This window comes from Oncorhynchus gorbuscha, unplaced genomic scaffold, assembly GCF_021184085.1.
Source record: "Oncorhynchus gorbuscha isolate QuinsamMale2020 ecotype Even-year unplaced genomic scaffold, OgorEven_v1.0 Un_scaffold_8369, whole genome shotgun sequence".
In the NCBI taxonomy this organism is placed as follows: domain Eukaryota; kingdom Metazoa; phylum Chordata; class Actinopteri; order Salmoniformes; family Salmonidae; genus Oncorhynchus; species Oncorhynchus gorbuscha.
The window spans coordinates 1-13,278 of NW_025751554.1; the positions used below are offsets into that span (position 1 = coordinate 1).

At 50.7% G+C, this 13,278-nt stretch overlaps 1 protein-coding gene across 1 annotated transcript; it reads right to left on the reverse strand.

Annotated features, from left to right (window-relative positions):
* Nucleotides 1-1,407: 1,407 nt before the first annotated feature.
* On the reverse strand, nt 1,408-10,563 carry LOC124029951 (alpha-2-macroglobulin receptor-associated protein-like; the record flags this gene model as incomplete). The annotated part of the gene is given in 11 exon segments (XM_046341486.1): nt 1,408-1,493; nt 1,685-1,810; nt 5,379-5,433; nt 5,623-5,671; nt 5,674-5,701; nt 5,806-5,872; nt 5,947-5,965; nt 5,968-6,036; nt 6,662-6,782; nt 7,407-7,537; nt 10,449-10,563. Coding segments are annotated over 11 exon segments (849 nt in total), but the record flags the coding sequence as incomplete, so codon positions are not given.
* Nucleotides 10,564-13,278: the final 2,715 nt, after the last annotated feature.

Below are 13,278 nucleotides of genomic sequence, written 5' to 3' on the forward strand. Positions count from 1 at the left end.
AGCGGTGAATTTCAACCACAAAGACCGGAGAGGTTTTACAATAAACCTCGCAAAAGACGGGCACCTATTTTGGTAGACGAATAAAAAAAACTGAAAGCAGACATTGAATATCAACACACCCAGTCACTACCAAAGATTCAGAGGTCCGTCCTAACCGAGTTGCCAGAGAGGATGGAAACCGCTCAGGGATTTCACCATTAGGCCAAAGGTCACGGAGGAGTTCTTGAGATTCGCTGATTTCAAGCTACTGCTATTGTTGAAATACCAATGATACTAGGTGTTACTATGGCGATGTCGTCAAATCCACGTGTTACTATGGCGATGTCGTCAAATCCACTGATACCGCGTGTTACTATGGCGATGTTGTCAAATCCACTGATACCGCGTGTTACTATGGCGATGTTGTCAAATCCACTGATACCGCATGTTACTATGACGATGTCGTCAAATCCACTGATACTGCGTGTTACTATGGCGACTCAGCTATTTCCCTAGAAGGGTTTGATGGTGGTAATATGTGGTTCATAATAAAACTGTTGATCAAAGTTATTAGGTGTTTGATCAAAAACGAATGGGGCTCTGGTTAAAAGTAGTGCACTATGTAGGGAATAGGGTGACATTTGGTACATGGACATAATCAGATGTTCCTACAATAGGTATATATACACATATTTACACAAAACAAGTAGTGGCACTGAAAGACACGTTCTCCATCCCAAATGGCACCCTATTCCCTACACAGTACACTACTTCCATAGGGCCCTGGTCAAACGTAGTGCACTATGTAGGGAATAGGGTGCCATTTGAGATAGAAGCAGGCTCGTCATTATTAAAATGGAACATAATCACAAATTAGATTTACGCGGGAAAAAACACTGATTTCATTTAAAGTAGTCTACAAAAGAGCAATGTGGACGGAAGTGAGTGTGTGTGTGTGTGTGTGTGTGTGTGTGTGTGTATATAGACAGGCAGATTAGCAGTTCATCGTAGGGTTGTCATGACAGCAGCATCGCCACACTCTGAATCACTGTGGCAAGAAGAACACGAAGCAAGACTTCATTTGTTGTTTCGAGTCCTGATGTTGAAAACACACAGCCTTCTGTGATGGGGGAGGGGATGGACCCCCCCCCCAGGGCCTCGTCTGAGGAACCCCTTACAGTTCTCACAGCACCCCCCCAGGGCCTCGTCTGAGGAACCCCTTACAGTTCTCACAGCACCCCCCCCCCAGGGCCTCGTCTGAGGAACCCCTTACAGTTCTCACAGCACCCCCCCAGGGCCTCGTCTGAGGAACCCCTTACAGTTCTTACAGCACCCCCCCAGGGCCTCGCCTGAGGAACCCCTTACAGTTCTCACAGCACCCCCCCCCAGGGCCTCGTCTGAGGAACCCCTTACAGTTCTCACAGCACACCCCCCCAAGGAACCCCTTACAGTTCGTTACGGTCCAGTCCTTTACGGGAGATCTTGCTGGTTAAATCCTGCATGTGCTTCTTCATCTGAGAGAGAAAGAAAGAGAGAGAGAGGCGTTACAAGACATCTCTCTAGTCTTCTCTGCCAGGTTGTTGTCTCCCTCCTACCCTGTATCCCATCTCCCTGGTCTTCTCTGCCAGGTTATTGTCTCCCTGGTCTTCTCTGCCAGGTTATTGTCTCTCTAGTCTTCTCTGCCAGGTTATTGTCTCTCTCCTACCTTGTATCCCATCTCCCTGGTCTTCTCGGCCAGGTTATTGTATCTCTCCTGGTTTCTCAGGATGTGGTCGTTGTCTCCTAGAGCTTCTACATGTCTCAGCTTCTGGTGGGATAACTCCAACTGTTCCTGAGGAGGGGGTGAGGAGGCAGGGGGAGAGGGAGAGAGGCAGGGGGGAGAGGCAGGGGGAGAGAGAGAGAGCAGGGGGGAGAAGGAGGCAGGGGGAGAGGGAGAGAGGCAGGGGGAGAGGCAGGGGAGAGAGAGAGAGAGGCGGGGGGAGGAGGCAGGGGGAGAGAGAGAGAGAGGCAGGGGAAGGAGGCAGGGGGAGGGAGGAGGCGGGGAGAGGGAGAGAGAGGGCAGGAGGGAGGAGGGCAGGGAGGGAAGGGAGAGAGAGGGACAGGAGGGGAGAAGGAGAGAGAGAGGCAGGGGAGAAGGAGAGGCAGGGGAGAGGAGAGGCAGGGGGAGAAAAAGAGAGAGAAGAGAGCAGGAGAAAGGAAGAGAGCGAGGGAAAAGAGGAGAGAGAGCAGGGGAGAAGGAGAGAGAGGGAGGAGGCAGGGGAGAGAGGAAGGGAGGAGAAGAAGGGGAGAGGCTGGAGGGGGAGAGGGAGAGAGGCAGGGGGAGAGAGGGAGAGGGAAAGAGAGAGTGAGTGGTCCCTATCCCAAATGGACCCCTCGCCCCTAGGCACTGCTAGCAGTGGAAGCCACATATAGCTTACACCTGTCAAACCCTCTCAGATCTCCAAGTGCCTTAAGGGCGTATGGGTCCATTTGGGACATCAAGGGAGGTGAATAAGACAGGAAGTATTCAGACCCCTCGACTTGTCCACATGTTGTTACGTTACATCCTTATTCTAAAATGGAGTAACAACAATTCCTAAATCTTTGCAAATGTACACAAAATAAAAAACTGAAATACATTATTTATTCAAACCCTTCACTATGAGACTCTAAATTTAGCTCAGGTGCATCCTGTTTCCTATAATGACATCAAATACCTATAACGACAAAGTGAAAATAGGTTTTAAGAATTTTTGCAAATGTAAAACCCTATTTACATAAGTATTCCAGACCCTTACGCTATGACACTAGAAATTGAGCTCAGGTGCATCCTGTTTCCATTGATCATCCTTAGAGATGTTTCTTCAACTTGATTGGAGTCCACCTTTTGTACATTCAATTGATTGGACATGATTTGGAAAGAGCAAATCAAATCAAATCAAATTTATTATTTATATAGCCCTTCATACATCAGCTGATATCTCAAAGTGCTGTACAGAAACCCAGCCTAAAACCTGAAGCACCAAACAATGCAGGTGTAAGCACGGTGGCTAGGAAAAACTCCCTAGAAAGGCCAAAACTAGGAAGAAACCTAGGAGAGGAACCGGGCTATGTGGGGTGGCAGTCCTCTTCTGGCTGTGCAGGTAGAGATATAACAGGAGAACATGACCAAGATGTTCAAATGTTCATAAATGACCAGCATGGTCAAATAATAAGGCAGAACAGTTGAAACTGGAGCAGCAGCACAGTCAGATGGACTGGGGACAGCAAGAGCCATCATGTCAGGTAGTCCTGGGCACGGTCCTAGGGCTCAGGTCCTCCGAGAAGAGAAAGAAAAGAGAGAATTAGAGAGAGCATATGTGGGGTGGCCAGTCTCTTCTGGCTGTGCCAGGTGGAGATTATAACAGAACGTGGCCAAGATGTTCAAATGTTCATAAAATGACCAGCATGGTTGAATAATAGTAAGGCAGAACAGTTGAAACTGGAGCAGGAGCATGGCCAGGTGGACTGGGACAGCAAGGAGTCCTCATGTCAGGTAGTCCTGGGACATGGTCCCAGGCCCAGGCCAGTTGAAACTGGAGCAGCAGCATGGCCAGGTGGACTAGGGGACAGCAAGGAGTCATCATGTCTGCAGTCTGGGGCATGGTTCTAGGGCTCAGGTCCTCCGGGAGAGAGAGAAAGAAAGGAGAAGGGAGAATTAGAGAACGCACACTTAGATTTACACAGGACACCGAATAGGACAGGAGAAGTACTCCAGATAAACAAACTGACCCTAGCCCCCCGACACATAAACTACTGCAGCATAAATACTGGAGGCTGAGACAGGAGGGGTCAGGAGACACTGTGGCACACACCTGTCTATATAAGGTCCCACAGTTGACAGTGCATGTCAGAGTAAAAACCAAGCCATGAGGTCGAAGGAATTGTCCGTAGAGCCCCGAGACAGGGTTGTGTGGAGGCACAGATCTGGGGAAGGGTATCAAAACATTTCTGCAGCATTGAAGGTCCCCAAGAACACAGTGGCCTCCATCATTCTTAAATAGAAGTTTGGAACCACCAAGACTCTTCCTAGAGCTGGCCGCCCAGTCAAACTGACCAATCGGGAGAAGGGCCTTGGTGACCAAGAACCCGATGGTCACTCTGACAGAGCTCTAGAGTTCCTCTGTGGAGATGGGAGAACCTTCCAGAAGGACAACCATCTCTGCAGCACTCCACCAATCAGGCCTTTATGGTGGAGTGGCCAGACAGAAGCCACTCCTCAGTAAAAGGAACATGGCAGGCTGCTTGGAGTTAGCCAAACGGCATCTAAAGACTCTCAGACCATGAAAAACAAGTCTGTAGGAAACCTGGCAACATCCTACGGTGAAGCATGGAGGTGGCACCATCCCTACGGTGAAGCATGGAGGTGGCACCATCCTACGGTGAAGCATGGAGGTGGCACCATCCTACGGTGAAGCATGGAGGTGGCACCATCCCTACGGTGAAGCATGGAGGTGGCACCATCCTACGGTGAAGCATGGAGGTGGCACCATCCCTACGGTGAAGCATGGAGGTGGCACCATCCCCTACGATGAAGCATGGAGGTGGCACCATCCTACGATGAAGCATGGAGGTGGCACCATTCTAAGGTGACGCATGGAGGTGGCAGCATCATACGGTGGGGATGTTTTTCAGCGGCAGAGAACTGGGAGACTAGGTCAGGATCGAGCAAAGATGAACAGAGTAAAAAGTACAGAAGATCATGACAACCGGCTCCAGGCGCTCATGACCTCAGATTGGGGGTGAGAGGTTCACCTTCCAACAGGACAACGACCCCTAAGCACACCGCTAAGACAACGCAGGAGCGGCAGGGACAAGTCTATGAATGTCCTTGAGAGGCCCAGTCAGAGCCCGGACTTGAACATGATCAAACATCTCTGGAGAGACCCTGAAAAAAGCTGTGCAGTGACGCTCCCATCAACCTGACAGAGCTTGAGAGGATCTGCAGAGAAGAATGGGAGAAACTCCCCAAATACAGGTGTGCCAAGCTTGTATCGTCATACCCAGGAAGACTCGATGCTGTGATCGCTGCCAAAGGTGCTTCAACAAAGTAAAGTAAAATAAAGAGTAAATGGTCTGAATACTTATGTAAATGTCATATATATATATATTTTTTTTCTCATTAAAACAGTTTTTGCTTTGTCATTATGGGGTATTGTGATGTCATTAAGGGTATTGTGATGTCATTATGGGGTATTGTGATGTCATTATGGGGTATTGTGATGTCATTATGGGGTATTGTGATGTCATTATGGGAGTATTGTGATGTCATTATGGGGTATTGTGATGTCATTATGGGGTATTGTGATGTCATTATGGGGTATTGTGTATAGATCGGCAGGGAAAAAAACTGATTGATTAATGTGATATTGATTGGTTACCTGGTAGTGGCTGTGCTTCTCTACCTTGGTCTCAAAGTGCTTCAGTTCCTCTGATCTCACACACACACACAGGGAGAGACACACCCAAACCGGACAGAACATTATGATCCAGACTGTGAAAAGTGATCACTTTAAAGCAGATATGGAAACACACACACACACACACACACACACACACACACACACACACACACACACACACACACACACACACACACACACACACACACACACACACACACACCTTGAGCGATCCAGTTCATCCCCAGTCAGGTTGGCTCTCTGTGCCATCTCCACAGCTCTATCACCCTGGGCTCTTTAAACTCTGGAGAGGAGGGAGGGGACATCACAACTAGTCACAGTCTGTGTGTGTGTGTGTGTGTGTGTGTGTGTGTGTGTGTGTGTGTGTGTGTGTGTGTGTGTGTACCACCACTGTCTCGCTGAAGCCCTCGTGGCTGAGTTTCCTCAGGCGTTCAAAGCCCTGGTTCAGATCCCTACAAACACACACACACCATTAAAACACACACACAACCATTAAAACACACACACACACAGCGTTAATACACACCTCATCTTGTCCTTCAGGTGGTGTGTTTCTGATACAGGACATGTTCTTTAACTTCCCCTTCTAATGGAGAGATCACATTCTTATGGATCTCTATAGAGGGGAGGGGATGGAAGGAGGAGGAGGAGGGAGGGAGAGATGGGTGAGAGGAGGAGAGGAGAGAGAGGAGAGAGAGGGAGGAGGAGGAGGAGAGGAGGGAGGGGAGGGAGAGAGATGGGTGAGAGGGAGGAGAAGAGAGAGGAGGGGAGAGGAGGAGGAGGGGATGGAGAGGAGGGAGGGATGGAGAGAGATGGGTGAGAGGGATGGAGAAGAGAGGGGAGAGGGAGGAGGGGAGGGATGGAGAGGGAGGAGAGGAGAGGGATGGGTGAGGAGGAGGAGAGAGAGAGAGGAGGGGAGGAGAGGGAGAGGAGGGAGGAGGAGAGGAGGAGGAGAGGCAGAACGACAGACAAAAAAACAACAACTACATTATAATTCATCCTAAACCAAGTGACACTTCATCACTGGGTAACACTGACAATCACTAGGAGAGAGGAGAAGAGGAAATGAGAGAGAGAGGAAAGGAGAGGAGAGTAGAGAGACGAGAAGAGAGACGAGAAGAGAGGAGAGAGAGGAGAGAGGAGAGGAAGAGAAATGAGAGAGAGGAAAGGAGAGAGGAGAGTAGAGAGAGGCAGAAACGACAGACAAAGAAGAACGAGAACGAGCGTAAAAGCCTCTTCACCCTCCGTGCGGCTGACGGTATCCATGACGATGTTATACTCGCTGATCTTGTCCTTGTGGTGTTGAAACTCCCTCTTCAGACTCTGCATCTCCTCCTCTGAGAACTTACCAGAACTCTTAGCCTGTAGGGAAACACATTTCCATTACACTGTTAATATAATAATAATAATATATGCCATTTAGCAGACGCTTTTATCCAAAGCGACTTACAGTCATGTGTGCATACATTCTACGTATGGGTGGTCCCGGGGATCGAACCCACTACCCTGGCGTTACAAGCGCCATGCTCTACCAACTGAGCTACAAGTCGCCCCAAAATGGCTTCTTGGGTTGTAAACTGGGGTGAAATCCATAGAGGAAGAGAAACTGAGGACAAGTCGCCCCAAAATGTCTTCTTGGGTTGTAAACTGGGGTGAAATCCATAGAGGAAGAGAAACTGAGGACAAGTCGCCCCAAAATGGCTTCTTGGGTTGTAAACTGGGGTGAAAGCCAAAGAGGGAGAGAAACTGAGCACGCTCATCCCCAAAATGGACGCCGTTATACTGAAACTGGCCGTGCGTCCCAATCATATCACCTTTCTCCTGAAGTGTTCACTCCTTCACTACTTCCCACTAATCTGGTGGAGGCGTGGCCTGGTGGGAGTTATTACCATATTTCTGATCACTGATTTGAAAGGAAATGACTGGTAAGAGAAGAGAACAAGTCCCCCTCCCCTAGCCCACCAAAATGGACCCCCTCCATCTCACCTTATTCCACAGTTTGTCCAGTCTGGGGTCATCAAACATGTCTCCTTCTCTGATGTCATGGTCCTTCAGGTTGTTAGATTCTAGAGGTCTGGTGTCCTTCTTCCCATCCATCCCATACTTAGCCAGGATCACTGGGGTGGAGGGGAGACACAAAATGGGACGCCAGTTAACCATACTATCCCATACTTAGCCAGGATCACTGGGGTGGAGCGGAGGGAGACACAAAATGGACACGCCAGTTAACCATACTATCCCATACTTAGCCAGGATCACTGGGGTGGAGGGAGACACAAAATGGCATCCGATCACTGGGGTGGAGGGGAGACACAAAATGGGCGTTTCCACTCACTACCAAATATGGTGATGAGAGGAAGCCCAGTGGCTGGCGGTGGGGAAGGTGGAGATGGGAGGATTTTTGGCCGACGTTCTGCTCATTTTCTCGACGATTAAACATTTGATCTCGATACAGTTCTCTGTTCCCCAAAATGACAATCTGTTATGAACAGAGTGGACTAAGTTTTGTAGACTTCATCCATTGTTAAAGTTTTTTTTTAAAGTAAAATAGTTGTTTATAAAGAAGTTAATTAAGGGTTGGATTTAGTTATTGCACACATGCACTTCAGAGTAGGTGTTCCCTAACACAAATATGCAAATACATGCTAGAAAGAGCCAATAGGATCTCGCTAGCTCGTGCTTGGCTCTGCCCACTATGATTAATCCCCCATTGGAAATGACAGGCTGTGGTCCATCTTGGTTTTAGTTATAAAAACATATTTAATATTTAAGCAATAAGGCTCGAGGGGGGTGTGGTAGATGGAGAATATACCACGGCTAAGGGCTGTTCTTAGTTCTTATTAACAACTTCCCCAAGGCCCTTCACACCCCCACCACATTATAACAAGCCACACCCCCACCACATTATAACAAGCCACACCCCCACCACATTATAACAAGCCACACCCCCACCACATTATAACAAGCCACACCCCCCACCACATTATAACAAGCCACACCCCCCAGGCCACATTATAACAAGCCACACCCCCACCACATTATAACAAGCCACACCCCCACCACATTATAACAAGCCACACCCCCACCACATTATAACAAGCCACACCCCCCCCAAGGCCCTTCACACCCCCACCACATTATAACAAGCCACACCCCCACCACATTATAACAAGCCACACCCCCACCACATTATAACAAGCCACACCCCTTCAAGGCCCTTCACACCCCCACCACATTATAACAAGCCACACCCCCACCACATTATAACAAGCCCCACCCCTTCCCCAAGGCTTTCACCCCCCCACCACATTATAACAAGCCACACCCCTTCCCCAAGGCTTTCACCCCCCACCACATTATAACAAGCCACACCCCTTCCCCAAGGCTTTCACCCCCACCACATTATAACAGGCCACACCCCTTCCCCAAAACCAACTGTTTATAAAGCAGCTGTGTCTCTCTAGAAAACCAACAGTTTATAAAGCAGCTCTGTCTCTCTCTAGAAAACCAACTGTTTATAAAGCAGCTCTGTCTCTCTCTAGAAAACCAACTGTTTATAAAGCAGCTCTGTCTCTCTCTAGAAAACCAACTGTTTATAAAGCAGCTCTGTCTCTCTAGAAAACCAAATGTTTATAAAGCAGCTCTGTCTCTCTCTAGAAAACCAACTGTTTATAAAGCAGCTCTGTCTCTCTCTAGAAAACCAACTGTTTATAAAGCAGCTCTGTCTCTCTAGAAAACCTACTGTTTATAAAGCTCCATCAGTCAGGTAGGTAGTTTAAGTAGTGTTATTTACACCACTCCTCCCTTCTTGTCCTTCTCTCTCGCTCCATCAGTCAGGTAGGGAGTTTAAGTAGTTATTTAAAACCCTTCTAGTCTCCCCCCCATCCTCTCTCTCACCATAGAAGCTGCATTGGTAGACTGTTCTCTCTCTCCACCCACCCTCTCCATCCCTCTCTCACCGTTGAAGCCACGTCGTAGCTTGGTCCCCCCTCTCTCTCACCGTTGAAGCCACGTCGTAGCTTGGTCCCCCCCCTCTCTCACCGTTGAAGCCACGTCGTAGCTTGGTCCCCCCCTCTCTCACCGTTGAAGCCACGCCGTAGCTTGCCCCCCCCGTCTCACCGTTGAAGCCACGTCGTAGCTTGGCCCCCCCCCTCCTCTCACCGTTGAAGCCACGTCGTAGCTTGCCTCCCCTCCCCCCCCTCCCCCTCCCTCTCTCACCGTCGAAGCCACGTCGTAGCTTGCCCCCCCTCTCACCCTCTCACCGTCGAAGCCACGTCGTAGCTTGCCCCCCCCCCCCTCTCACTGTTGAAGCCACGTCGTAGCTTGGCCCCCTCTCACCCTCTCACCGTTGAAGCCACGTCGTAGCTTGCCCCCCCCCCTCTCTCTCACTGTTGAAGCCACGTCGCAGTCGGCTTCCCCCCCTCTCACCGTTGAAGCCACGTCGTAGCTTGCCCACCCCCCTCTCACCCTCTCACCGTCGAAGCCACGTCGTAGCTTGGCCTCCCCCCTCTCTCTCACTGTTGAAGCCACGTCGTAGCTCGGCCTCCCCCTCCTCTCTCACCGTTGAAGACACGTCGTAGCTTGCCCTCCCCTCTCACCGTTGAAGCCACGTCGTAGCTTGGCCCCCCCTCTCTCTCACCGTTGAAGCCACGTCGTAGCTTGGCCTCCCACCCCCTCCCTCACCTCACCGCCCCCCCCTCCTCCTCTCTCACCGTTGAAGCCACGTCGTAGCTTGCCCCCCCCCCTCCTCTCTCACCGTTGAAGCCACGTCGTAGCTTGGCCTCCCCCCCCTCCCCTCTCACCGTTGAAGCCACGTCGTAGCTTGGCCTCCCCCTCCTCTCACCCGTTGAAGCCACGTCGTAGCTTGGCCCCCCCTCCTCCTCTCTCACCCTCCTCCTCTCTCACCGTTGAAGCCACGTCGTAGCTTGGCCTCCCCCCCCCCTCTCTCACCGTTGAAGCCAAGCTTGGCCTCCCCCCTCCTCTCCACCGTTGAAGCCACGTCGTAGCTTGGCCCCCCCCCTCTCTCACCGTTGAAGCCACGTCGTAGCTTGGCCTCTCTCTCTCCATTCTCATCCATCCCTTCTGCCTTAGACTTCTTCCACTGTAGTTCATCTTTCTCCTGGATCTTCAGATCACTGTGGAGCTCTCACTGGGGGTAACTGCATCTAGAGGAAGGAAGGAGAGAGAGAGACTGGTGTTAGACTGGAGCACTGGGGGTAACTGCATCTAGAGTTGAACATCTAACTGCATCCTAGAGGAAGGAGAGAGAGACTGGTGTTAGACTGGAGCACTGGGGGTAACTGCATCTAGAGGAAGGAAGGAGAGAGAGACTGGTGTTAGACTGGAGCACTGGGGGTAACTGCATCTAGAGGAAGGAAGGAGAGAGACTGGTGTTAGACTGGAGCACTGGGGGTAACTGCATCTAGAGGAAGGGAGAGAGAGAGACTGGTGTTAGACTGGAGCACTGGGGGTAACTGCATCTAGAGGAAGGAGACTGGTGTTAGACTGGAGCACTGGGGGTAACTGCATCTAGAGGAAGGAGAGAGAGAGACTGGTGTTAGACTGGAGCACTGGGGGTAACTGCATCTAGAGGAAGGAAGGAGAGAGACTGGTGTTAGACTGGAGCACTGGGGGTAACTGCATCTAGAGGAAGGAAGGAGAGAGAGAGACTGGTGTTAGACTGGAGCACTGGGGGTAACTGCATCTAGAGGAAGGAAGGAGAGAGAGAGACTGGTGTTAGACTGGAGCACTGGGGGTAACTGCATCTAGAGGAAGGAGAGAGACTGGTGTTAGACTGGAGCACTGGGGGTAACTGCATCTAGAGGAAGGAAGGAGAGAGAGAGACTGGTGTTAGACTGGAGCACTGGGGGTAACTGCATCTAGAGGAAGGAAGGAGAGAGAGAGACTGGTGTTAGACTGGAGCACTGGGGGTAACTGCATCTAGAGGAAGGAAGGAGAGAGACTGGTGTTAGACTGGAGCACTGGGGGTAACTGCATCTAGAGGAAGGAAGGAGAGAGACTGGTGTTAGACTGGAGCACTGGGGGTAACTGCATCTAGAGGAAGGAAGGAGAGAGACTGGTGTTAGACTGGAGCACTGGGGGTAACTGCATCTAGAGGAAGGAGAGAGAGAGACTGGTGTTAGACTGGAGCACTGGGGGTAACTGCATCTAGAGGAAGGAGAGAGAGAGACTGGTGTTAGACTGGAGCACTGGGGGTAACTGCATCTAGAGGAAGGAGAGAGAGAGACTGGTGTTAGACTGGAGCACTGGGGTAACTGCATCTAGAGGAAGGAGAGAGAGAGACTGGTGTTAGACTGGAGCACTGGGGGTAACTGCATCTAGAGGAAGGAGAGAGACTGGTGTTAGACTGGAGCACTGGGGGTAACTGCATCTAGAGGAAGGAGAGAGAGAGACTGGTGTTAGACTGGAGCACTGGGGGTAACTGCATCTAGAGGAAGGAGAGAGAGACTGGTGTTAGACTGGAGCACTGGGGGTAACTGCATCTAGAGGAAGGAGAGAGAGAGACTGGTGTTAGACTGGAGCACTGGGGGTAACTGCATCTAGAGGAAGGAAGGAGAGAGACTGGTGTTAGACTGGAGCACTGGGGGTAACTGCATCTAGAGGAAGGAAGGAGAGAGACTGGTGTTAGACTGGAGCACTGGGGGTAACTGCATCTAGAGGAAGGAAGGAGAGAGACTGGTGTTAGACTGGAGCACTGGGGGTAACTGCATCTAGAGGAAGGAAGGAGAGAGACTGGTGTTAGACTGGAGCACTGGGGGTAACTGCATCTAGAGGAAGGAAGGAGAGAGACTGGTGTTAGACTGGAGCACTGGGGGTAACTGCATCTAGAGGAAGGGCAGGAGAGAGACTGGTGTTAGACTGGAGCACTGGGGGTAACTGCATCTAGAGGAAGGAAGGAGAGAGACTGGTGTTAGACTGGAGCACTGGGGGTAACTGCATCTAGAGGAAGGAAGGAGAGAGACTGGTGTTAGACTGGAGCACTGGGGGTAACTGCATCTAGAGGAAGGAGAGAGAGAGACTGGTGTTAGACTGGAGCACTGGGGGTAACTGCATCTAGAGGAAGGAAGAGAGAGAGACTGGTGTTAGACTGGAGCACTGGGGGTAACTGCATCTAGAGGAAGGAAGGAGAGAGACTGGTGTTAGACTGGAGCACTGGGGGTAACTGCATCTAGAGGAAGGAAGGAGAGAGACTGGTGTTAGACTGGAGCACTGGGGGTAACTGCATCTAGAGGAAGGAAGGAGAGAGACTGGTGTTAGACTGGAGCACTGGGGGTACTGCATCTAGAGGAAGGAGAGAGACTGGTGTTAGACTGGAGCACTGGGGGTAACTGCATCTAGAGGAAGGAGAGAGAGACTGGTGTTAGACTGGAGCACTGGGGGTAACTGTATCTAGAGGAAGGAAGGAGAGAGAGACTGGTGTTAGACTGGAGCACTGGGGGTAACTGCATCTAGAGGAAGGAAGGAGAGAGACTGGTGTTAGACTGGAGCACTGGGGGTAACTGCATCTAGAGGAAGAAGATAGAGAGACTGGTGTTAGACTGGAGCACTGGGGGTAACTGCATCTAGAGGAAGGAGAGAGACTGGTGTTAGACTGGAGCACTGGGGTAACTGCATCTAGAGGAAGGAAGGAGAGAGACTGGTGTTAGACTGGAGCACTGGGGGTAACTGCATCTAGAGGAAGGAAGGAGAGAGACTGGTGTTAGACTGGAGCACTGGGGGTAACTGCATCTAGAGGAAGGAAGGAGAGAGACTGGTGTTAGACTGGAGCACTGGGGGTAACTGCATCTAGAGGAAGGAGAGAGACTGGTGTTAGACTGGAGCACTGGGGGTAACTGCA